General features: G+C 44.5%; 1 protein-coding gene across 5 annotated transcripts in view; it reads right to left on the bottom strand.

The window, feature by feature from the left end:
• The window catches only part of TRAPPC9 (trafficking protein particle complex subunit 9), a 541,977-nt gene that overhangs the window by 194,693 nt on the left and 321,055 nt on the right, over positions 1-26,229 (bottom strand). For all 5 annotated transcript variants that reach the window (XM_041769344.1, XM_041769347.1, XM_041769345.1 and 2 more), the window contains one exon: positions 3,387-3,529. In XM_041769344.1, coding sequence (XP_041625278.1) covers positions 3,387-3,529 — 143 coding nt within the window. The remainder of the gene's footprint in view (positions 1-3,386; positions 3,530-26,229) is intronic.

Raw genomic sequence — 26,229 nt, 5'->3', positions numbered from 1 at the left:
TTTCAATTTTTCTAACATAAGTATTTAGTGTCCTATAAATATCAGGTAGCTGGAATTATTTACTACAACTGATCATGTTTCCTATATTTGTATTAGTTTTCTGTCTAGCTTGTTCTATCAAATACTGAGATACAAGTGTCAAAATATTCAACTATAATTGTGTCATCTTCCATTTATTCCTGACATTAAGTATATTTGCATTTAGGATTGTTATGTACTCTGGAGGACTTGAACATTCTATCAATACAAATTATCCTATCTCTTTTTCTCCTCAAAGTCTACTTGTTTGATATTAATACATTCACATTAACTTTCTGTTTGCATGGCATATCTTCCCCCAACTTTGTGCTTTTCATCTATAAATGATTGTGAGTTTCTGATAGAAAACATGTAGTTGACTCTAGTTTTTTTTTAAAAATACAGTCTGACAACTTCCACTTTTAAATATAGTCTTTAATCCATTTACATTTAATGTAATTCTTGGTATACTGGATTTAAGTCTATCATGTTGCTCTTTGTTTCCTATTTGACTGTATGTTTCTAGTTCTTTCCACCCTTCTTGCCACCTCTTCCTCCCTTTTTGTATTTTTTAGTAACCCATTTTCTCTCTTCTGGTTTATTATCCATACTTTAAGTGGTTGCTAAAGGGTTTACAATATGCACCTTTAACTTATGAAATGGCTGAAGTTAGAATGTGGTAACACATAAATGTAAGACCTATCATTCCTCCTCCTCTGTTTCCCTCTAGTTTCTCTTCACTATTTCCTGTTGTATATTTTACTTCAGTGTATGATGTGCATGACAAAATTAAATGCTTTTTCCTTTAAATAGTCAATAGTCTTTTAAAGAAATTAAGGAGCAAGGGGAACAATCTTTTATATTTATTCACTTGCTATTTCTATTTCTGGGATTCGACATTCCTTAATATAGACCCATGTTTCCATTTGGTATTATTTCTGCCTGATGAGCTTTTACCAGGCTGATGAAACATAAGAACTATGCTCTATCCATCTCTTACCCCACTGAGTGCTTTATATAGCACGTGAAATGTTGGAGGTATTGATTTTAGGAATAAATGAAACACTGAAGGTGCTGGCTTAAAGGTTTACAGTCTGGTAAGTACTTTATTAAAAGTACAGAGACCCATAGAAGTATCAACCCACCCTCTGTAGTCATGCTCAGGAAAATTTTACAAACAAGGTGATAGAGATCATCAATGGCCAACAAACATTTTTCAAAAGGTTAAGTAAAGGGATGACAGTTTGAGAAGTTTTAGAAAAAGATGTATATACATGCATATTGCAGGAAACTGTCTTGACATACCCAGTGAAAATCTCCATGTGATGTGTGGAGAACTGGGAGCTAAAGAGAAAGGTCTGGGCCAAATTTCTAAGTATACTGAATATCATAGTAGGGACTTCCAACTTTACTTCCTGAGTACTGGGTAAGTCTTTAAGCCAGACAGTAACGTGGGGACATTTGTATTTACAGGATGATGTAGGAGCAAAACAGGAAGCAGGGGAACCACTCAGGCAACTATTCCTAGAGTCCCAAGGAAAGTAACCAAGATGGTGCACTGGAGTGCAGAGGGAATAGAGAGACACTACAGAGGTTCAATCCACAGATCTGGGGAGGCTTAGACCTAGCAGGGATGGAAAGGGAGGATCAGAAGAAATCCACTCTAAATCCCAAGAGCAGTTAAAAGAACACACAGGCCAACAGAAAAGAGAGTAGGGTCAACGGGCGGGGAATGTGGGAGCCAAACAGCACTTGTGCCAACCACCAACTCTCCCAAGTGTGTGTTTGCTCCATTCCACATGGTGGCATTTTTCTCATCTTAGACTGTCATTTAGAGCAGCAGGGGCCATGACATGCAAGCTAGATATCAAGAGGGGGTGAAAAATCCAACTCGGTGACAACCTGTGCTACTTCCAAGAACTATTTATATGAGCAGTGGCAGCAGGCGATGAAGGGATGAGAAGGGAACACGGCAGGTACATCATGGAGCAGCCCTAATGCACAGGAAGGGCCTGAAACACTCAACAGCGAACAGCGTCTGGCAGCAGTCCTGGCCACAGTTCCCCCAGGGCCAAGCGCTTTGATGCTTTATACAACAAATTCAAAACAGAGGCAAGCCTTGGCAAGAAAGACTATTACTCCACAGACTGAAAAAGTGACAGATGATGAAATGTGATGCTAAAAAGCCCAAGCTAAGCCATTAATTCTTGTGAAGCCATTCTCCAGTGGCTGGGAAGAAGAATAGTCTTTTCTATAAACTAAAACTACACTTATTATTTGGGGCTGTATCACTTTAAAGGGAGTTTTATATCAACGTTAACATGGGCAACAACATTCGTCTATTTTACCCTGTGGAGGATAGAACCCACTGGTGGGGGGAGGGGGATGCTAAATGTGACGCTCTTTCCCCAGCTCGAGGCCACAGAGGTGCTTGCCACCAGTGCCACCTTAACTCTAAGAATACCACCACTATCCCACTGGATCCTGCACCAGTATGTAAGGCACCACCAGACATGAAAATATGCAAGTACTCAATGGTAATCAGCACCTGCTTTCCACAGGCTGCTGGCCACCAGGGCAGGAATCTGAGCAGCACAGTGACTCCAGTTGGTAGAAACACCATCCACCACTTTCAGACCCCACCACTCCCAGTTCACACTAAGTCAAAGTTTGAGATGGGAAATGTCATTCTCCCACTTTAGAGAAGAATACCTCTAGGACCTCTGGTCACTTTTGGGTTTGAAGTAGACACACTGTCTCATTTCTTTCCCCCTGAAGGAAGACCAGGCCTGGAGAGGTAAATAGGAGAGAAAACTTCTGTGCAAGAAGGTCTCCCTGGGCAGAAACAGGTCAGTGCTCCCGATGGCTGGGGGCTCTGTGAACAGAGGTGCCTAGATGCTGGACAGCGTGGCTCTGCACACAGAGTTTTACTGGGATGCCAGCAATGACATAGAAAAAGATGTAGGACTCCTCCAGGAGTGCCCAAGGCATGCGGCTATCTGCTGAGCCCCCTACTAACAGGAGAGCTGAACCAGACTAAGGCCAGGACCAGGCTCAGAGCAATGACTGGGAAACGTGTCCTGTACAATGATGCCCCTAAACAAGCATGTTGCAATGTTAGCATCGTTATTATGCCATCTTGTAAGGTGTAAAGCCCATCCACTCACAACTAACTGAAAAAAAAAAAAAAAAAGCATGTCTGTACAATGACTGCTTTTCTGTTATACAACCTAAATCCCAGCAAGGCTAAGCAACTTGGCATAATGGTTTGGATTTGACTAGAGGTGGGACCAAGATGAAGTCAGAATTCCCAATGCAGTGCTGTCAGACCCTAGAGAAAGGCCATCACAGGGCAGAGAGTCATTTACCTGGTTGCCGGCAGAGTACTGACTCGAGTGAAGAATACAGACGGCTCAGCTTCCACATGCAGCCCCAGGGAGAGGTTTCTGTAATACCCTTCAACATGGCCTGGACCTCCGGAGTATTTGAAGTTCAGGATAGCTTCCAGGGTCTAAAATGATGTAAAAATGATAGGTTAACAATCCCTAAGTTGATCAGCATTCTTCCAGAAGGCAGACTTCACTTAGGTAAGGCTGAAGACAACCCCACCTGGGCAACTCCAATACCTGGCACCTGCACCATCTTTCCTGTGACGTCCTCTGTCTGCACTAACAATTTCCAGCCCAGATACGCAAATGGGAAAAGATTCCAAAATTATCCTGTGGTTCACAGAGCATTTTAGAGACAAAAACACATTTCAATCAGCATCACTTAAACATACAGATGAGGAAGGTGGGGAGAGGTGGCACTTCTATCAGGAAGGTAGAGTATGGCTCCCAGGCCAACAGTCAGTATAGCAATTGGGCTATAAACTCATGACACTTCCTTGAACCCAGGGAAACCATAGAGCCAGAAGGCCAAGGAGGTACAAGGCCCTTCCAGAAGGTAAGGGTAGGGACATCTTCTCAGCATGTGTAGAGCCAGCCATCATACAAATCAGTAGGAAGGAATTGCTCAACCTTAATGAACTGCTAAAGGCTGAGTAGGGGCTCTAATAATAGTGGAGGCCTCCCCTGGAAACCCAGACCAGAAGGTAGTTTCCACCCCCTCCAGGCTTTCACCATGGACCCCCCAGGGTAAACACACAAAGGACTGGCCATGGTGCAGCAGAACTGAGGGAGCCTTCCTTAGTAGCACAGGCCCGGAGGAAGAGCTTTCCTCAGCAGCCAATGAAGGAAAGGTAAGAAACCAAAATCCCAGGCCCAACCCCACACTCCCCTCTCATCCCCATCCACACCTTTTTTTCTCCTCCGAAGCAAAACCCTAAGCTGCTGGAGGAGGGGCAATCTATGTCAAGGGCACAAAGGCAGGGATAAATATCCATTTTAGTGAGGAGAAGGGCAAAAGCTAGTCCTGAGCCAGAATCCTGCACCGGCGATGTTAGAGGTGTCCCACCAGTGAGCAGGGCTGGAAACCCACTCATCCACAAGGCACACCAGATACTAGGCAGAGATGGGCTGCTATGTGGGGAGGAGCAGGGATGCCCAGGGAGCCCAACACATGAGACCCAGGTGCACAGTACAGGACCAGGACAGCAGAGAAGCCCCATCTGCTCCTGCCACCAGCCCCAGTGGGGAAGGAACAAAGGTGTGTGGAAAGACCCCACCCATGGTGGTGGCATGCAGGGAGGGCTGAGGATGGTGGATGAGAGTTCTGGGAAAAGCTCCTGGCACTCAGCAGCCCCTACTTCCTCCCCCCACACAAGACAACACCAGAGGAATTTTGCAGCCTGTGGTGCACCCAAGTAACTATAGCAACAAGAAATCTCAAACCCAGCTCAGTTCCTCACTAGAGTGACTCAACCTTCCACAGTAAAGTTCTAACACAGGCATCAGCAAACTACACCCCGAGAACAGTTTCTACAGTCTTAAAAGGTTGTAAAACAACAACAGAAAACAAAGAACATATGACACCGACCATTTATGGCCAGCAAAACTGGAATATTTACTATGTGGTTCCTTACGTAGAAAAGCTTGCTGATAAACTGGACGAAGAAAGAAAACGGGACTAGATCTTAATGATCTGCATTAGGGTATGTGTCACAGATACGACACCTTTAAAAGCACCAGCAACAAGAGACAAAAGGCCGGTGTCATGAAAATCCAAGGAAGGCAGACGTCAGGAAGAAGGGCCAGAGCTCGCACTGCTGCAGCCCAGCCATGGGTAAACAGGTCTGAGCAAGTGCTCGTGTCTGGCCTTCAGCTGATTATGGACGACACTCGTGGAAGTCAGAGCACCCTGAGCGCAAACAGGTGTGGCTCAGGCAATGGCCACCCAGGGCTTCACAGCCATGTGCACCTGGTGTGGCCCAGGTATCCTGCCGCCTGCTCAGAGCAAAATGAAGCCACGCTTCCAAAAGGACGGGAGGAGCTACCTGCCTGCCTTCCTCTCTATGTTCAAGAGTCCTGTCGGTAACCCCTCCTGGCAAGACACAGTGTTTAGCCTTCGATCCGCGCCTTTCATTGCCCTATGTCTTTCTTCCAGTGCAGAGGCAGCCACAGCTACAGTCTTTTTTAAAATGAAGAACACAGCCTATATATGTGCATGTTGTCACAGGAAGGGCATCTGAAGGAGGACGAGGACTGTCCTGTGTGAAGGCCAGAGTGGAGAGACTCCACCGTGCAGTGGGCAGAGAACAGGTCTGGGGGCCAGTGAAGCTAAGTGTGACCCCCTGGTTCCAGGAGACCCTGGGCACATGTTCCCTCCATTCTCAGCCTGCTTCTCCACTGTGACATGGGGACAATAGTGAATACCTAGCTTGGTAGACTTCAGCGCAGATTCATTGGGAAAATGTAGCCAAAGAACAGGTAGACATGCATTAAACAAATCCCTTTCTCCCTCTGCAACCTCACCATCTGATACCCTGAGGCAACATGGCTTAAAGTGGGAAGAAATGGGAAATGCATTTCAGTGCTATTTTTTTACCCTCCCCCCATTTTTTATCATAAGATATATATAATAAAATTTATCATCTCAACCATTTTTAAGTTACGGTTCCATGGCATGATGTACATCTGCACAGTTGTGCAACTATCACCACCGTCTGTCCATACCCAGAACTTTTTCATTTTCGTGAACTGAAACTATGTCCCCATTAAACACTTAATCCCCCCCAAACTCCCCCAACTCTTGATAGCACCATGCTTGTTCTGTCTCTATGAATTTGAGGACTCTTGGAACCTCATGTAAAAAGACCCCTAGCTTTTGTCCTTTCATAACTAGTTTATTTCACTCAGCTGCATGTCTTCAAGGGTCATACATGTTGTAACTTCCATTTTAAAGCTGGATAATACTCCACTGCACGCAGAGGCCACATTTTGTTCATCCCAGGTATCTGTTGATGGACACCTGGGTTTCTCCTACCTTCCAGATATTGTGAATAATGCTGCCATGAACATGGGTGTACAGATATCAGGCCTGAGATGATGCTTTCAATCCTTTGGGTATTCATTTATTTACATGTATTTAATTGTTTGAGGAATCACCATCCTATTTTCCACAGTTCCCGGATAATTTTACAGTCCCATCAACAGTGCATACGGGATCTAATTTCTCCACATCCTTGTCAACATCTGTTATTTTCTGTTTTGTAGGCTGGTTTGTTTTTTATAATAGTCCTCCTAATGGGTGTAAAATGCCATCTCTTTTTGATTTTGAGTTGCATTTTCCTAATGACTAATGATACTGAGCATCTTTAAAAGTGCTTACTGGCCACTTATTGTCAGCCTTGAAGAGACGTCTCTTTGAGCCTTTCATGCCAATTTATTTTATTTTATTTTTTTTATTTACTCATTAGAGACACACAGAGAGAGAGACACAGAGGCAGAGACACAGGCAGAGGGAGAAGCAGGCTCTATGTAGGGAGCCTGACGTGGGACTCGATCCCAGGACTCCAGGATCACAGCCTGGGCTGAAGGTGGCGTTAAACCACTGAGCCACCCGGGCTGCCCTTTTCATGCCATTTTAAAAGCTCACTTCCCACTCTTCTTCAGGGTATCATCCACACCTATAGGTTTACAACTTCCCTCCAACTTTTGTATTACCAGGGATGCTCTCACTGATTCTCTCCACCTACATAAATGTTATCTTCCCTCATGACCCAGATAAAGGCATGCCTTATCCAAGAGGACTTCTACACTTCTCACTTTAAAAGGGCTCAGGACAACACCCTTTTTGACCTCAGCCACAGTAACTTCTTGCAAGATACATCCATGAAGGCAAAAGAAACAAAAGCAAAAATGAACTATTGGGACTTCATCAAGATAAGAAGCTTTTGCACAGCAAAGGATACAGTCAACAAAACTCAAAGACAACCTACAGGATGGGAGAAGATATTTGCAAATGACGTATCCGATAAAGGGCTAGTTTCCAAGATCTATAAAGAACTTATTAAACTCAACAGCAAAGAAACAAACAATCCAATCATGAAATGGGCAAAAGACATGAAGAGAAATCTCACAGAGGAAGACATAGACGTGGCCAACACGCACATGAGAAAATGCTCCGCATCACTTGCCATCAGGGAAATACAAATCAAAACCACAATGAGATCCCACCTCACACCAGTGAGAATGGGGAAAATTAACAAGGCAGGAAACCACAAATGTTGGAGAGGATGCGGAGAAAAAGGGAACCCTCTTACACTGTTGGTGGGAATGTGAACTGGTGCAGCCACTCTGGAAAACTGTGTGGAGGTTCCTCAAAGGGTTAAAAATAGACCTGCCCTACAACCCAGCAATTGCACTGCTGGGGATTTACCCCAAAGATACAGATGCAATGAAACGCTGGGACACCTGCACCCCGATGTTTCTAGCAGCAATGTCCACAATAGCCAAACTGTGGAAGGAGCCTCGGTGTCCATCGAAAGATGAATGAATAAAGAGGATGTGGTCTGTGTATACAATGGAATATTCCTCAGCCATTAGAAATGACAAATACCCACCATTTGCTTCGACGTGGATGGAACTGGAGAGTATTATGCTGAGTGAAGTAAGTCAATCGGAGAAGGACAAACAGTGTATGTTCTCATTCATTTGGGGAATATAAATAATAGTGAAAGGGAATATAAGGGAAGGGAGAAGAAATGTGTGGGAAATATCAGAAAGGGAGACAGAACATGAAGACTCCTAACTCTGGGAAACGAACTAGGGGTGGTGGAAGGGGAGGAGGGCGGGGGGTGTGGGTGAATGGGTGACGGGCACTGAGGGGGGCACTTGACGGGATGAGCACTGGGTGTTATTCTGTAAGTTGGCAAATTGAACACCAATAAAAAATAAATTTATTATTAAAAAAATAAAATAAAAGGGCTCAGGAAAATACAGAATATTTTTTAACACCCAAAGACGATATTTTAGACTCACCAAAATCCCAAATGCTTTTCCCATAGTATAAGGCACTGCTGTCATCTCAAAAGGATTGTTGATTTCTTGTGAATATTTCTTATACTTTTTAAAAAATCCCTCATCAGCAGCAAATGACAAGATCCCTCACATGCAAGCCTTTCTTTAACTTTATTTATTTGAGTGGACAAGCAAATGAAAGAGCAAGTCAGGGGGAGGGGCAGAAGGAGAGGGAGAGGGAGGAGCAGACTCCCCACTGAGCAGGGAGCCCACCATGGGGTTCGATCCCAGGACCCTGAGATCATGATCTGAGATGAAGCAGACACTTAACTGAATGAGCCACCCAGGTACCCCCCAATAAGCCTTTCTGTAACAACCTTCTGAATACAACTGACTTTTATTTGTTTGGTCTATTTTTTTCAAGCACTTCTGGGTACTTTCTGGGTGCCAGGCTTTATGCTTAAAACAAGATAAATAAAGTATAGTCCCTGATCTCAGAAAGCTCAGTAAACACTGAGTGAATGAGTATCTGAATTAAGTAACTGGTAAACAAAGCCAACCCAACAACCAACACACACATGGCAGTTTTCTCAAACTGCAGGCATGGTGGTCAGGGAAACGAATATTCTGAATAATGGCCTTGAAATGCCCAAATCTGTGAAGTAGCACAAATGACACACGAGGTGTTTTTTTTTTTATTTATTTTTTAAAGATTAATTTATTTGAGAGACAGAGAGTGAGCAAGAGAGAGCAGGAGCAGGGTGAGGGGCAGAGGGAGAAACAGGCTCCCCAATGAGCAGGGAGCCAACACGGGGCTCAATCCCAGGACCCGGGGATCATGAGCTGAGCTGAAGGCAGATGCTGAACAAACTGAGCCACCCATATGCCCCCAGACTTTGTATATTAAGGTAAATTTAAAAATCACCTCCAGGGAATGATGTAATAGAAATCACCTAGGAATGCAGCAAAAAATTCACAGGGTTACATAACAATCAAGTACTATATGACAAAGAAGAAATAGTCTGTGTTTCTATTTTCTTGGAATTGGCTAGGTCTTTGGCTCTGTAAAGAAGCATGGAAAAAATATGATTATGGGGAAATAATTTATAAAAATCAAAGCAAATTAAAGATTTTTGTGAGAACTGGACTTCTACTCAGACATTGAAAAAAAAGAAATCTTGCCATTTGCAATGACATGAGTGGACCTAGAGGGAATTATGCTAAGCGAAATAAGTCAATCAGAGAAAGACAATTATGATCTCATTCATATGTGGAATTTAAGAGGACAAAACAGAAGATCATAGGGGAAGGGAACAAAAAATAAAACAAGATGAAATCAGAGAGGGCGACAAACCATAAAAGACTCTTAATCATAGGAAATACACTGAGGGTCCCTGGAGCAGACAGGGTGGAGGATGGGGTAACTGGGTGATGGGCATTAAGGAGGGCATGTGATATGATGAGCCTTGGGCATTATACAAGACTGATGAATCCCTGACCCTCTACCTCTGAAACTCATAGTATACTATATGTTAATTAATTGAATTTAAATTTTAAATATAAATGGTAGGTTTCAAAAAAAATTGTGAAATTATTCAGTATTATTGCCTTTCTTCTTTCATTAAAAAAAAAAAAGAAAAACTTTTGTTGGCCCTATAAGATTAGAAAATTTTAATAAAAACAGAAAGTGAGTTGGTAAGGTAAAAGACACAGGATGCCTAAACTTTTTTTCAATTACAATATACTGAGAAGCAATGTGCTACTTCTACCATGAGACTTTCCCTTCTCAGAGTATGCTGAGGTCCTTACTTGGAAAAGACATAACAGAAATCAGTAATGGGCAAGAAACTAAAGCAAAAAAAAAAAAAAAAAAATTTCCAGGCATACTACTTATTATTTGAGCTAAAATAAAAGGTCTTTCAGAGACTATAAAAGGTCTTTCAATATGTTTTATTGAGCCCCTACTAGGTACAAAATACTATGATAAAATAATCTATACAGACTGATTCTAACATTCTTAAGAATCCTACAAGGAAAGTCCTGTTTTCTTAAACAAGGCTCAGAGCTATTATGACTGACCCAGGCCATACACCCAGGAAGCAGCGCAACCAAGATTTAAATGCAGAACAACAAGGCTGCACAGCCCACTCTCTTGCCATTTTTGCAAACCATTCAGAAGAGCATTCATTCATTCATATACTCACTCAAACCCTAAACAAAGGTCTACTATATGTATAGGATGATGGCACAAGACATGATGCCACCTACACAGACTCAAGTCTAGTTAAAGACATAAGCCCAGAGACATCTTTAGATAAACTGTTGTATGTTACAGAGAGGTGTCCTAGGATATATGGAGATACAGAAGACTACTAGATCTGGAAGGCCAGGAGTTGTATAAGAAGCAACAACATCTCAGCAGGAAAAGCAGAATTAAGCAATTATTAAATTGAAAATAGAGAAAAATGAAGTCTAGTTCTTGAAAATATCAATAAATGTGACAATCCTCTGTCAGGCTGGTGAAGAAGAAAGAGGAGGAGGAGGAGGAAGAAGAGGAAACAACTAATTACCAGTATCAAAAATGGGGGAGGGGAAGAGGAAGAGGAGAAAGAAGGAGGAGGAGGAGGAGGAAGAGGAGAACAACAGTATCAAAAATGAAAATGAATGTCAGGAGAGATCCTACACACATTAAAAGGATAATAAAATAGTGCAAACAATTTAGTGCCAATAGATTCGACTTAAATAAACACATTACCAAACGGAACCAGGAAAAAAAAAAAAAAAAAAGAAAAGCTAAGAGCCTCCTGTCAACTAAGGACACTGGATTCACAACTGAAAACAGCCTTCCTAAAAGAAGCTAAACCCCAAGTGGTTTCCCCACTGAATTCTATCAAAACCTTAGGTTAGAGATAATACACTTTTATTCAAACACCTTCAGAAAATAGAAGAAATGTCCCCATTCTTTTTATGAGGGCAGTCTTACCCAAATACTAAAGTAATACAGAGTTTACATGGAAAGAAAACCACAGACCTATATCCCTCATAGATTTATTTGTTTATTTATTTTAAATTTTATTTACTTATGATAGTCATACAGAGAGAGAGAGAGGCAGAGACACAGGCAGAGGGACAAGCAGGCTCCATGCACCGGGAGCCCGATGTGGGATTTGATCCCGGGTCCCGAGGATTGCGCCCTGGGCCAAAGGCAGGCGCCAAACCGCTGCGCCACCCAGGGATCCCATCCCTCATAGATTTAGATGTAAAAATCCTAAATCCAGTAATAGATAAGAAGAAAAATACATCATAACCAAGTAAGTTTATCTTAATACTATAAGATTGGCATGACATCAGAAAATCAGTTAATGTCATTCACCATATTACCAGACAAAAAAGAAAAGCCATATGATCATCTCAATAGCATCAGAAAACACAGTTGACAAAATTCAAAACCAACTTAAGGGTTTTTTTTTTTTAATCTCCACAAAGTAGGCATATAAAAGAATACCCTCAATCTATAAAGTACCCATGAAAAGATTTTGCAGGGTTTTTTAAAGATTTTATTCATTTAATCATAAGAGACTCACAGAGAGAGGCAGAGAGAAAAGCAGGCTCGTCGCAGTGAATCTAATGCGGGACTCAATCCCAGGACCCTGGGATCATGACCTGAGACAAAGGCGGAAGCTCAACCACTGAGCTACCAGACACCCAACGTTGTGAAGTTTAATACCACATCTCATGGTAAACTAAGTGTTCAGATTTTAATCTGGATTAAGGCAAGGACATAGCTATCACTACCACCATCAACAATGTACCTGAAATCCTAGCAAGTTCAATAAGGTAAGAAAAAGACATTCAAGAAATATATGCCAGAAAGGAAGTAAAACTATCTGCTAACAGACAACACAATTATGTACAAAAAAAATTCTAAGGAATCTATTAGAACTATAAAATATTACTTATTTTATATTAAATAAAATCACTTTAGAAAACTTTAGAAAACAACTAGTCTTTAAGAAAATTTAAATAATTAACATATTATTCAGCAATAAAATTCCTACCAAGAAAAATAAAAACACATATGCACACAAAGGCATGTATATAGATGTCCATGGAAATTTTATTCATAATAATCCCAAAATGGAAATAACCTCAATGTCCAAGAAGAGGTGGGTGACTAGATTCATCACAGTACATCCATAAAATGGAATGCTACTCAGCAACAAAATGGAGCAAACTACTGGTACACATAACATGGAATAATCTCAAAAACGTTATTCAGAGTGAAAGAGGTAGTGCACTATACAATATGCTGGCATGTATAGGAGATGCTGGAAAAAGTTAGTCTTGAGTGAGAAAGAGCAGATCAGTAGTCGCCTGGGGTTGGGGGCAAGAAAGGATTGACTGTAGCAGGGGGTAAGGGAAACTCTGGGGGGGGTGGGGTAATGAGTATATTTTATATCATGGTGGTGGTGGTGGTTACATGATATGCATGTGTCCAAACTCTTCAAACTGTAGTTAGTGTGGCTGCATTTTACAGAAAGCAATTTACACTCAAAGTTGACTTCTGACCATTTATAGACGCACAATCACTTGCAAACATTAAAACAAAAGACTCCAAGTAACAGTGTGGACCACACTGATGTGGGACTGCTTCTGTCTCAGTACAAATGTGCTTCTTCAGGATTCCCAGGTTTTACAGCAAAAATCATAAAGTGGAGTTTGATTTACCACAATTAAAACTTCACATGAGGGATCCCTGGGTGGCGCAGCGGTTTGGCGCCTGCCTTTAGCCCAGGGCGCGATCCTGAAGACCCGGGATCGAATCCCACGTCGGGCTCCCGGAGCATGGAGCCTGCTTCTCCCTCTGCCTATGTCTCTGCCTCTCTCTCTCTCTCTCTCTCTCTCTCTGTGTGTGACTATCATAAATAAATAAAATAAAAAAAAAAAACTTCACATGATCTTGGAAAAGTCGTATCCCTCCTCTAGTTCCCCATATCCTCATCCGTAAAATCAGAGTTGTGCCAGAATTATTCATTCTGTATTACTAATGTTTCATGATTTCTAATCTAAATAAGGCTCTTGCCAGAGAGAAACCATCACCCTTGTACAGTATCCTAAGATATAGATCTCTAATTTTTAAAGACCCTAATTGGATCTGTCACCACAGATTTCCTTCTGCTCTATTTCTGTGATAGGACACAAGATTAATAGCTGTGATATGATCCACTTAATAAGTCAAACATTCAGGACCAGAGGTCCCAGCTGGGGTTCATTCCCAAGAGACCAGCCCTATGGTTTACTTAAGGTCAATGAAACATACAAATGAGAGCCATACCATTACTTTCCAGTTAATTAGCACTTTCAGCCAAAGTCTGTCTTCAGTGTTAATTATGCCTTAAAGATGCCAAGTGACTACAAATTAAATAGTAAATCCACAATAATGCAGGAATGGGTTTAAGCAACATCAGCCATCATAATGGCTCATACTCAAGAGGTACAGCAGTCCCTTGGTGGCCGAAAAGGGCTGAGACACCAGGTTCACGTGGAGGGGGGGCATGTCGCAGGACTGTTAAAAGACCAAGTCAGAAATCTGATTTGGGGTACAAGAAAAGCAGCCATTTTCACATCATTTTTTGTGAAGTTTACATGCATATCATTTCACTTTTCTTTTTTTTTTTTTTTTTTTTTGAAATTGACCTATCAGTCCTTTTTCTTCCAGACTTCTAGGTTTCATACATTAAGGGAATTACTTCTTGCCTGTGATAGGAGTTTCAAATATTTTTCACAGTTGGACACCATCTTCGGCACTGTTTATTTGCCTTGCAGAAATAGTTACTATTCTTCTAGTTAATGCATCAATCTTATATGTCTCTTGCACTTTTTTTTCAGGATTCCTGAGTCATAGTTGGAAACACTCCCCACACTCTAAACTGGAGGGTATTATGCTGAGTGAATTAAGTCAATTGGAGAAGGACAAACATAAAATATAATTCTATTTTCTTCTGCTACTTTAAAGTTTATCTTTTAAACTTTTAACTGCAATATTATCTCAAATTGACAGAAAAGTTGAAAGTAAAAAAACCCTCCCTGTTACCTAATTCAAAAATTGTTCACATTTTATCCTATTGTTCTATAATTCTCCATTTCATATAAATATATAGATAAGTATAAGATAATGTCTGCAAGGTTTCTCCTCTCTTTAGTTCCTATATTTTCCCTTGTAATCAATAAGTAATTTGTGTGGAGATGCTTTGAGAATTGGTAAATGCCTATTCCTCATTAAATTTTCACCCACTAGCACAGCATCCACTGATAGACTTCTAACATCATCATTCATTTCACATTTATTAGATGCCAATCTACTGTAAGAGGTTTTTCTTCCCCATTTATTTGGTTAATATCCACATGGATAAATGGCTTCTTGTTTTTATTCAATGGGTTATAATCTGTTACTATCATTACTCATGCTGACACACAGATTGTCCCCGATCTGGCATCTGTTCGATCTAGCTGCTCTATCCTGTGACATGCTCTCATTGATCTTTAAGCAATCCCTTACTTTATGGAACAACAGGATATTCTAGGATCATCTTATATTTTCCCTGCCCTAGAAATCAGCCATTTCTCTGAAGAAGACTGGATCATTTTTGCGGGGAATGATACCAAGAAATGGGTGCTAGATGCGCTCATTGCTACTAAGATGCTCTTGCTTCGAGGCTTTTTCAGTGAATAAACCTGAAGTGTGTGCATATGCCTGTGCCTACGTATGCACACACACACACACACACACACACACACACACACACACGACACCTATTTCTGCTTCAATTTTTATATAGACACAGGTGTATATACGGACAATGATACAGGAATATACCACACACTGGGAGTTCATAGTGAAATCTCAGGTTCCAAACTTACACAAGATTCATTTAAATTTCCTCCCTTTCCACATGTGTAGCAACCTTCTTTAATTGTGAGAAATGGAGGTCCCATCATCCTCAATGTATTTACTCAATTGCTCACACATAAAATATACAGAAAGCGGTGTCATAATTGCTAAACATACTATTACAAAGAGCAAATCTACCAACTGGAGTCTGGTATTTGTTAATATTTCCTTTTTGGTGTGAGGTGAACTTTATATACAGTGAAAATGTACAGCCAAGTATACGAGTTTTGATAAACATATTCCCCATGTAACTGTTAACCTAATAAAGACACACAACACCTCCACCAGCCAGAGAAGCTCCCTTGTACCCCCTTCTAATCCAAGACAGACACTCTCATGAGCAACCACTCTTCTGAAAATGTTTACCACAGATTAGATTTGCCTTCCCTTGGATTTCGCATAAATGGAATTATATGGTATGTTCTCTTTTATAGCTGGCTTCCCTTGTGCAACATGTCTTCAATATTTACCTATGTTATTGTGTATAATGGAAACATATTTTGACAGCTGCAGATATACTTTTCATTCCTCAGTAGTATTCCAATTGTATAAATATACCACAATCTGTTTATCCATTCTCCAATTCATAGGCATGTGAGTTGTTCCCAATTTGAGGATAAAAGAAATCAAGCTGCATTAAAAAAAAAAAAAAAATTCTTGAGGCAGCCCGGGTGGTTCAGTGGTTTAGCGCCATCTTCAGCCCAGGGTGTGATCCTGGAGACGGGGGATCAAGTCCCACGTTGGGCTCCCTGCATGGAGCCTGCTTATCCCTCCGCCTGTCTCTCTGCCCCTCTCTCTGTGTGTCTCTCATGAGTAAATAAATAAAATCCTTTAAAAAAGTATTATGCAAGTTTTTTGTTGATACATGTTTCCATTTCTTTCGGATAAATACTTAGGCATGAAATTTTTGGGTCATTATGGCAGATGTGTAGTTCATTTAATAAGATCTGTAGTTTTCCAAATTGGGTTTACCGTCTTACATCCCCACGAACAACATATGAGAGTTCTAGTTGCTCCACATCCTTGCCAACATTAGATGTTGTCGGTTTTTCTAAATTATGAATATTCTGATAGATGTGTATCTTCTTCTGGTATGAATAGGTTAGGTCTTATTCATGTCTGGGTTGACAATAGTGCATATGGAGAACATCTCCAATGAATAATCAACAAACATAGGATGTGAGTGGACAGACATGTGACCCTGGCTTATCATGCACACTGCTAGGTGAGCAGACTACCAAAAAAAAAAAAAAAAAAAAAAACAGCAGCAGCAGCAGAACACACAGCAACGGATTCAAGAGAGGGGCAGCCACCCTCATTCAAAAACACCCAGCACCAGGTATGATAGTGGCCTTGGGTAGGGTCAAGCAAAAACACTAAGGAGAGGGAGGGGCACAAAGCAATCTTTGGAGGAAACAAAATGTGCAGTATATGCTCAACTCTGTCAGATTCACATCGCCAGTCTCCACTTTCAGAGTCAGGGGAAAGGTGACCCTCCCCTCCTTGGAGGCATGCAGCATCCTGTGCCCCCTTCCACAGGACACAGGACGCTTTGGAGTGGGCCTGTTCCCACCTCCATTGGGGGTCCACAGAGACAGGACTCACATCATTCCAACATTAGACCCTGGCACCTGGTACTCATGGAAAGCGGAGTACATCAGTGTGGAAGAAAGAAAGAGCTCAAATCCACATCTTAGAATCCTGGCCCCAAACCAAATGCACCGTGAGATCTCATCCAATGTTAAATCTGTGACAAGGCTGTCTTTGATCTCATTAGCCCTGGCATCCTCCCTCACACTGCTGCACCTTCATTAAGTCCTTAATAGCATTTTAGCCTTAGAGAGTGGGATCACAATCCCTCCAGTTCCACTGTATGCTGCTGCTCTAATAGACAAGGGGCCGTGAGGTCTGTTAACCAAGGATGAAAACGTGGAGTTCATTTACTCAAATGGTTGGAATGCAATTATGGTTTACTCAAGAGAGGTACAAGAATCAGAAAGGCTTAATTCACAGAGAAGGAAGGATACTTTTTTGTTAATGAGGATTAAGTAGCCAGGTTCTTATTTGGAGGAGCTTTAAGAATACCAGCAAATGGCGGGGGGGGGGGGGGGAGGCCCCTCAGTATCCATGTATTTCCCTGAATGAGGCTTTTAAAACAATGTAACTATTACCCACTTTTTTATAGGTAAGGAAACTTAAACTGAATGATTTAATGTGCCCAGTAGTTAAAATGCCAGCTGTATTTAAATCCAAAACTTATGTTCCAGTCATTAAACCGTGGAGTATATCTGACTTGTTCTTCCCTAGTTTTCACTTCCATTTTTTGACAAAAGACTTAAGGATGTCTGTGCATATGGAAGGTTCATAGTAGATGCTCATCGATCCACTCTGCTTAGTAGAAAGCTACATTTGTTTGTTATCATGCCAGCCACATCTCTAAGACCTGAAGATGAAGGTCAGAGTACATGGATTGGGATGTGTTAGACACCTGTTCTATCCAGGGTTGCTTTGAACTCTGGAAGAGTGGACACAGTGTCCATCATTGATCTCTGCATTGACCTTTTCATTTAACAACTGCATGGTCTGCCCCCTGCAGTATGATTCCACCCATCACAAATCTAAAAGATTCATCCAGGTTGCAAACAGAAAATTTGTGATCAAAGGATAACCCTATATCTATCTCCCAGAAACAGGAACCCACTAGCATCAACATCAAATGGAGTGATGCTAATGCTAAATATATTGTGGAGTCTATACAGCTATCTTGAAAAGTGTGAGACTCACCTCAAGAGTAGAACCATCTCTTCTCTTCCCTCCTTGAAAGTCACAAGAAGCATGCAACCCCCCTCAAGATTATCAGCAATACCTAATCTACCACTAACTACCTTCCACCCAAGCCCCTCTAGCCAAGATTACCCATGACGATTATGGCATGGTGGAGAGACTCATGACCAGGGCATACGAACACTGCTTCCCAAAAGACTGGGTGACCCCTTTGACAAAGTAGCTTGGTGGCCTTGCTCAGAACATCGTGCCTGCATCCACTGGCACTATCAAGGCCAGTAGTCAAGTGGAAAGGTCATTCCTGACCTGAATAGGTGCACACTGGCAAGGCCTTCTTTGTCCCCATGCCAAACATGTATGTCATATATATAACCTACTGTCTAGAGGTGGCCAATTCTGATGACATCAAGAAGGTGGTGATGCAGACAGTAAAGGAGTCCTTGGAAGGCATCCTGGCTATTAGGACTCCCGAAAGTAGGTAGAGACCTTTGATGCTAGGGCTACGTTACCTTCAACAGATATCTTGTAAAGCCAATATCCAGGTAAGAATTTGGCTACAACTGCATGGTGGACTTCACAGTCCATAATGTCTCCAAGAATAATTACCAGCCACAACAGCAACAGAAGAAAAAAGCCCTCAGCCACTGGGATTACCTGAGCCAGCTCCACCCCCACCCCGCAAACACACAGACTTGGCATCTCCCAGATGGTTTCCATCCTGGGGCCCCTGAAAAGGAGACATAAGGATCAATACCATGGATACATCACACCCAGCAGGAAAAAAAAATACATACATATATATAGTGAAATGTCAAAATCACTAGAGTCCTGTGAAATGATGGGCTCTTGCTCAGTACAGGTGTTCCAATAGTGAGCAGCTGTTGGGGCCCCACAGCACAGCAAAGATGACCTGAGTCACCTCTCAAGCTCTGACAACAAAATTTCAGTGATTTTAGCCAAAAAAAAAGTCAGAATTTAAAAGGAGCTTTAGAAACAATCAAGTCAGCAATGTTGTTTTCTGTTTTCTTTTTGTTTTGCTTTTTACCTTGGAAACCCAAGATCCAGAAAGGAACAGACAACTGACCTGACCAAGGCCAAGGCTCATGTTCAGATCTGGCCCTCCCCCTATGGAGGGGATGGAAAGAACGCTTCACTGGGCCTTTGCTCAAGGTGGTCCCATATGGAGAGGCCACCAGGAAAGCAGGAAGATCTATTCCAAGCTCTTGTCAGTGAAGCAAAACACAGAAAACATATTCAAACAAGCTATGCTGGAAGAAGGAGGTGTTGTAGATTAAACTATGCATTCTTTGGGGCACCTGGGTGGCTCAGTCAGTTGAGCGTCTGCCTTCAGCTCAGGTCATGATCTCAGGGTCCTGGGATGGAGCTCTGCATCGGTCTCCCTGCTCAGTAGTGAGCCTGCTTTTCCCTCTGCCCCACCTCCCTTGCTTGTGCTCACTCTGTCAAATAAATAAATAAAATCTTTTTTTAAAAAAAAAGTGGGGGATCTCTGGGTGGCGCAGCGGTTTGGTGCCTGCCTTTAGCCCAGGGCGTGATCCTGGAGAGCCGGGATCGAATCCCATGTTGGGCTCCCGGTGCATGGAGCCTGCTTCTCCCTCTGCCTATGTCTCTGCCTCTCTCTCTCTCTCTCTTTCTCTCTGTGACTATCATAAATTAAAAATATATATATATTATAAAAAATTAAAAAAATTTTTAAAAAGTATGCATTCTTTATCAATCAGGAAAAAAAGATCTTCAACAAATCATTATTTGGTAAATATGGAAGTGTATTAGATGACATCATGGCACCAACATACGATTTCCTGGGTGTGACAACGGCACTGTGGTTATCAAGGGAAAGGTCACTGTTCTCAAGAGCCAGGGGAAGACAACAGAGGGAAGCAACATCAAGTCTTTGGTTTACTCCCCACTGGTACTTTCATTACCCAGGAGGAGGAAGGTCAAGAGTATGGTTGTTCATTGCACTGTCCTTTCAACTTGAAATTTTTCAAAACAAAGCATTGAAGCAAATATTAACACATGGAAGATTCTAGAGCCTGGACCTCAGAAATAAATAAAATCTTGTGACTATGTAGCTACCCTACAGAGCACAGACATGCTGGAAGGTGCTCCCTGGAACAGACTCTCAGTGCCCCCAGGAAAGCCTTGAAATGGCTGTTCATACTTCCCTTTGCCAGGTGAGATACGTGGGGCTCAGCCAGATTTCAAGGACTCACCTCAGGCCATAGGGTCCTAGGGGGCTCCACTGGACTCGAACCCCCAGGCCTGTGCTCTCTCCTACGAAGCCCCCTCCTCCCGTGCACAGACCCCGCTGAGGGTGGTCAGTGGGGAGAGGGTGGCAAAGCCAGAGAAGGCTGCTCAGACTGCAAGGCAGTGAGCGCAGCAAAGCCTCCTGCCTGGTAAGGCTTGCTTTCTCTGGAACTGGGCTGCTCCTGATCTAACTTATTTCTACTGCCCTTCTCAGGGATTCAACAGCTCTCCCAGCCTCTGGCCTTTGCTTTTTAACCCACTCCAGAAAACTTTTCTTTAAAGGGAAAACACAAACTTTCTGCCTGCTTGGCCAGCAGAGGCACTTCTAGGCCTTTCAAAACAGCAGCCCCGGTGAGGAACCACCTGTCTCAGGACCTCGGTCCTTTACCCCCAGTGGGAATCAATCTAACAACTGCTTTAGGGAATACCTTTCAGCTCAGCTGCACCAGAAGCCACCACCTAGAGCCTCTATCCTCTATCTTGGGCAGATGTCCGTTGTCTCCACCAACAGAGTGAAAGCCGGGCACGGAGACAGAGAGAGAAAGGTGTTCCTGCAGGCAGTAGAAACAGCAAAATTCTTCCTCCACTCTAAACTGCTCCCCATTTTGGAAATCCTCTAGAACATTTCACCTTGACCAACAGGAAAGGAAACTGCCTTTTAATGACCACCTACTACAAAACACCAAATCAGTTTTATTTATTCATCATAGTTTAAACTTCAAAATCCTTCAGAGAAGAGCTCAGCCACATTTTACAGGGGAGCCAGAGGAGGCTGAAGGAGGATTAGGGGGCATGTCCCACGGAGCACCACACCAGTGCTTCCGATTTGCAGATCAGGGAGGGCCCGAGAATTTGCACTTCTAGAGGATTCCAGAATGCTAGTTCAGAGATCACACACTGAGAACCACCACCTGGAGATGGGAGCTAAAGTGGATTTCCCTAACTGGTGAGATGCAGGCAAAAAACGTGTTCTGAGGGCTTCACCCCTCCCTCTCTTCTCCACGGGCCCTGCCAGCCCACCCTGCAGGTGACAACAGCTCTGCCCATAATGGCATGGACCTGCAGATTCTGTGGGGGGTACTAGTGAGCCCATCTGGCTACAGTGAGGCCAGACCTCCAACCTACCTTGTTCCTATAGGTAAGCAGACCCCGCCATGCTCACCCCTGCCTCTCTGCTGTTCTCAACTCAGATTGTACAGGCAGGGGGTAGCCAGGTACCCTGTGAACCCTGCCACCAACCGAAGACTGCCATGGTTGCCACCCAAACACCCTCACCCCTCCACTGTTCCTTGGTAGACAAGTGAGGGCCATGTGCCTGGACTCTCCAGCAGACATTTACTGAGCATTCACCCCATGCTGGACACTGTGCTACCCTATCCTGCTGAAAGAGTACAAGGAGAAGGCTCAGCTATTCTGGAAGAGGCTTGAAAAGAGAGGAAACCAGGCTGATCCTTGCTGTGTGAGGTCTGACCCCAGCTGAATGAAGAAGACAGGTGCTAGGGAGGGAAGACAGGAAACAGACTGGTGGAGGCCAACAGGACAGCCTGGCAGGCCAGTCACAGCCTCAGCCCCAGCACCTTTAGGGCCAGGATTGGGGGGAGGGGGGTGCTGTGCCACAAACAGATGAGCTACAGTAACAACAACAACACAACCACAAAGTCACATAGACCAGGATGTGGCATTATGCTTAGTTAACAGCTCCCAAGATCCCACCCCGACCACTGCGCTGCAGAGCCTCTCATGTGCCAACACAGAAACTGCAGTCTGGACTGTCACTTGCACAACAAATGCCAAAGCTCACCAATGGTGGGATTCAATCCCACATCTGCCCAACTCTAAAGTCCTCGCCAGTAGATAGCCATGGCACCATTGGAAAAACAGGCACGGTGACCCATTTAAATATGAGGTCCCTCCCCCAAGAGCCCCCCAGGTGAGGTGGTGCCCTGGTGCCAGCTCAGAGCCTGGCACGCTGCCCAGTGAAGGCGCTCGGTAACTGCTCACCGAGTCAGCGAATGAATGGAATATCTTCAGCATTCATGTTAAGGGCTTTCCGAGGATTATGGCTTCCTGGCCTCTGGGAGAATAAATCTCTATTATAAACGGAAACCTTATAGTCCTGCAGATGCTATTTTTAATGCACAGCTGTGTAAGGAAATTATCCCTTGTGCACTAAATATGCATTCCTAATTACACTCACCTAAGAGGTATTCGCTCTAAAGAGTAAGATTATCTAAATAAGAAAAATTAGAGGAGTCACATTCTCTGTCAGCTGAAAACAGTAAAGCCAAAGGTAACCTAGGATTAGCGAGTAGTAAGTCATCACAAAAAAATCATTAGTATTAAGAACAAAAGATGCAGCATGTGGGCAGAGAACTTCACCCATAAAACAAGAGCCAGGTCACCACCAAAACACTTGACTACTTGCTTCATTCGAGTCCTTGCCTCTGGTCACTCCCTGCCCACCAGCACAGATGCCAAGAAAAAGAAAGGGGGAGACACGCGTCTGAAGATCGATAGTCAGACAATAGCCCTGTATCTCCCGGGCTCAGGGACCCAGACAGATGGCATCACTGTGCCCTGGCCTCCTGCATGCATGATGACATGCTGACAGTCTACCTGCCTGAGCAGCAGGTCTGACCTTAAACCAGCAAACAAGGATGCCGGGTTGGGGAGTCGCCGGCTCCCGCTGCTTCCACCTCACTGCCTAACAAAGACAGGTGCTCGTGGACTTCCAGTGGACGAAACCCACGGTGTCCCAGGAGGATGCCCCAACATGGTGAGGAGTCCAAGATTGGTAATGTCCCTCATCTCATGCCTCTCACTGAACACTCTGAGTCAATATTGGTCTATTTAACTGTGAAAAATGAAAAGCAGTTATCACCAAGACTACAATTTGAACTAAGTTAATATTCTAACAGTGTTGACTGTCCATAGATTGGCCATCTCAAAAGAATAGTGGAATTTTAACCAGAAGGAAAAGGAATTTGGGACTGGTTCTAGACAGGGTCTGTGGGGCTCAGGTGATATGGCAAGCCCATATTCGACCTAAGGAGCACCTGCATAAGATGCTCCAGGAGCTGGAAGATGAGGCTAGAAAGACAGGAGACAGGCTGACTCTCCACAGCCACTGGGCCCCTTCTCTCCCTGCTGACTCCAGCAGGACACTGGGCTCTGTGGCCGCCCCGGCCTGCCAGCCACGCCTGTCACACCTGCTGGGATGCCAGGGGTCCCAGCAGGAGCTCCTGCTGTCCACAGCCATGGGGAGCCTTTCCAACGTGTCTCCTTCGGAAACAGCTGGCAGAGGACGTTCAGACGCGGTGCAGTGCACATCTGCCAAAAGGCACAAAGTCTGGGAGATGCTCAGAGAATGATACTTGATTTTTTACTTTCTAAAGAACCTAGGAATGGAGGAAGAACAGAAAGGTTTATTGTTCAATGCCCCCCTGTCCATATCCAAGTTGTACCTGCTTTTAGCATAGCTCTAAGTTATAAATGGTTTTTTGAATCTTCAATCTGAGCTGCAAATGAAACGCTGGGTTCAGGTCTGAGCTCCCCCAGCAACAAGCCTGATCAGAACACTTCATGCTGCTCCCTGGGCTTCAACTTCCTCATCTGTAAACCAGGGGAAACGTCCCTTATTCTGTAGGTTAATTCTGAAGAATAGAAATGTGTACAGAAAAAGCCTGGAAACGCTCCCCCTACATCTCAGGGTACTGCTCTGTTCTCTTGCAGAACTGGCTGTGAAGAACGACCAGCTCTTCTGTGAGCAGCTCAGCTTGGTGGCCTGAGGAGGCCTGAAGCCCCTACATGGGCTTCCAGCCCACCCCCTGCATAGCCTCAGGAGCAGGGCAAGCAGAAGCAACAGCTAAAGATAGTGCCTCACACTGGACGGCGTGCAGTCACACAGCCCAGCACGCGTGCACACTCTCCTCAGTGGCAGTGCCTTTCAGAGGCACACAGGTGCTCAATACACCCAGGTCCACCCCCCAAGGCAGGTGTTAAGTCTGAACATACTGGGAACAATCCAGGTGAGAAAAAGAGTCAAGAGGAAATGGGAGCGTGGCTGTTGGAGGCGACAGGCCGGTCACATCATCTCCTGGTGCAGGAGAAAAACCACGACTGACTGGCCTGGGATTAAAGGAACATGAGAACACACTGCTCATGAAGAAAGAGGCAAGGGTGGCTGGATGGGCTCCAGCACCACCACTTAATTCCTCCTGCTTGGAAGGAGACAGCTCCTCAGCCTCTGTTGGAGAAGTACAGAGAACCACAGTGATGATATTAACAGTTGTGCTTTCCCAGCACCTGGCAGGAGACACGTCTGCACACACTCCCATGATGGCCTGTGATCTGGGTGCCACCAACGCCCTGAGCAGGACGCTGCATCTCACTCCAACCAGACTCCCGTGGGAACAGCGGAACACACCCTGTGGCCTTGCACCTCTCAGTGGGACACAGGTGGAGAAGAGGTCAGGATCCCAGCTTCCTTGTGTGCTAAAGACCAGGATAAGGGGTCCTAAGCTCAGCTCCTGCCAGGAATAAAAGGGCCATCGAAGGCCAGAGGCACATGAACGGCTATGGGAGACCCAGCCAAAGCCATAGATCCCAACCAGAACCCAGAACTAGGCCACGTACAGAGCACTGGCCACACAAGCCAAATGCATCTTCATGAACGATCTAGCAGGAGCTGAGCTCGAGACCCTCCCAACAAGAAGCCCCTCTAATGACCCTCTGGAGACAGACACACCAGTTTTCAGGGAGCTCTGCACAAACACCACGCGCCCCTAAGGAAAGCACCAGTCTCCCCATCTAGCAGAGGAGGCCAAGCACCCTGACCTCACAGAGTGGCTGTGAGAGCTGGAGCCTGGTGAGTATAACACGTTCAGTGAACAGGAGAGGATGAGGCCTGTCCACACAGGAGTGGTGACCAATGGACACGATCCCACTGGAAGCCCTGGAAGAAATACATTTGGACACTGTGGCCCCATTTCTGTGCAGCCCTTGGTGGGGGAAAGGAAGACAAGGAAACCGGCCCCACTGACCATAGGCACTGGGCCCAGAGCCTGGTCACCTGTGCCCATCCCACGACAGGTGTCAGCTTGTCAAATTCTCACAGCTGCCCACAAGTGGGGACCAAGGGTTCCACCCAACAGAAAAGGCGGCCCAGGCTTAGAAAGGTCACTATCCACAGCCAGGCTGGGTGGCACACGGTTTTCACAGGTCTGTGGTCCAGCAAGAACAGCCTGTGCGCCCCCGAGTTCTGCTCTCTCCACTGAACCACACTGTCCCAGCACCCCGCAGGCACAGGCCAGGGACCTCGAGCCCCACCACTTACAAAGTGACTCCCCAGGTGTCCCTGCATCATCAGGGGCAGGAAGATGCCAGTCTACAGAGGAGAGGACCAAGGCTTAATGAGCCCAAGGGACGAAGCCACAACGGCAGCGGGAGAGCATGTGGAGCGTGGAGGGAGCCCGGGGCCCACAGCGCCGCAGGAACGGCCACGCTGGTGCGCACGCCGGCTGGGTCATCCGGGGCCAGGAACCGCTCCTCTTCTCTGGTCTCCACTCCCTGAGTCTGCATCACCGCCTCCTTGAGGGCAGGAACTGGGGTCACTGACCTTTCATAACCCCAGTGCCTGAAGTACAACGGGAATTCCAGAAGATTTACCGGAAGGGGGAAGCGGAAGAGCGTGAGGCAGCAGGCAGGCAGACGCAGCACACAGGGGTGCCTGCAACGCCGCCCCGGGCCCGCAGCACACGGGGTCCCGCATCCACGGCCCTCCCGCCTGGACAGAACTCGTCCCACCAC

The sequence above is a fragment of the Vulpes lagopus genome, chromosome 9 (assembly GCF_018345385.1).
Source record: "Vulpes lagopus strain Blue_001 chromosome 9, ASM1834538v1, whole genome shotgun sequence".
Taxonomy (NCBI): domain Eukaryota; kingdom Metazoa; phylum Chordata; class Mammalia; order Carnivora; family Canidae; genus Vulpes; species Vulpes lagopus.
This window is presented reverse-complemented; position numbering and strand designations above follow the sequence as displayed.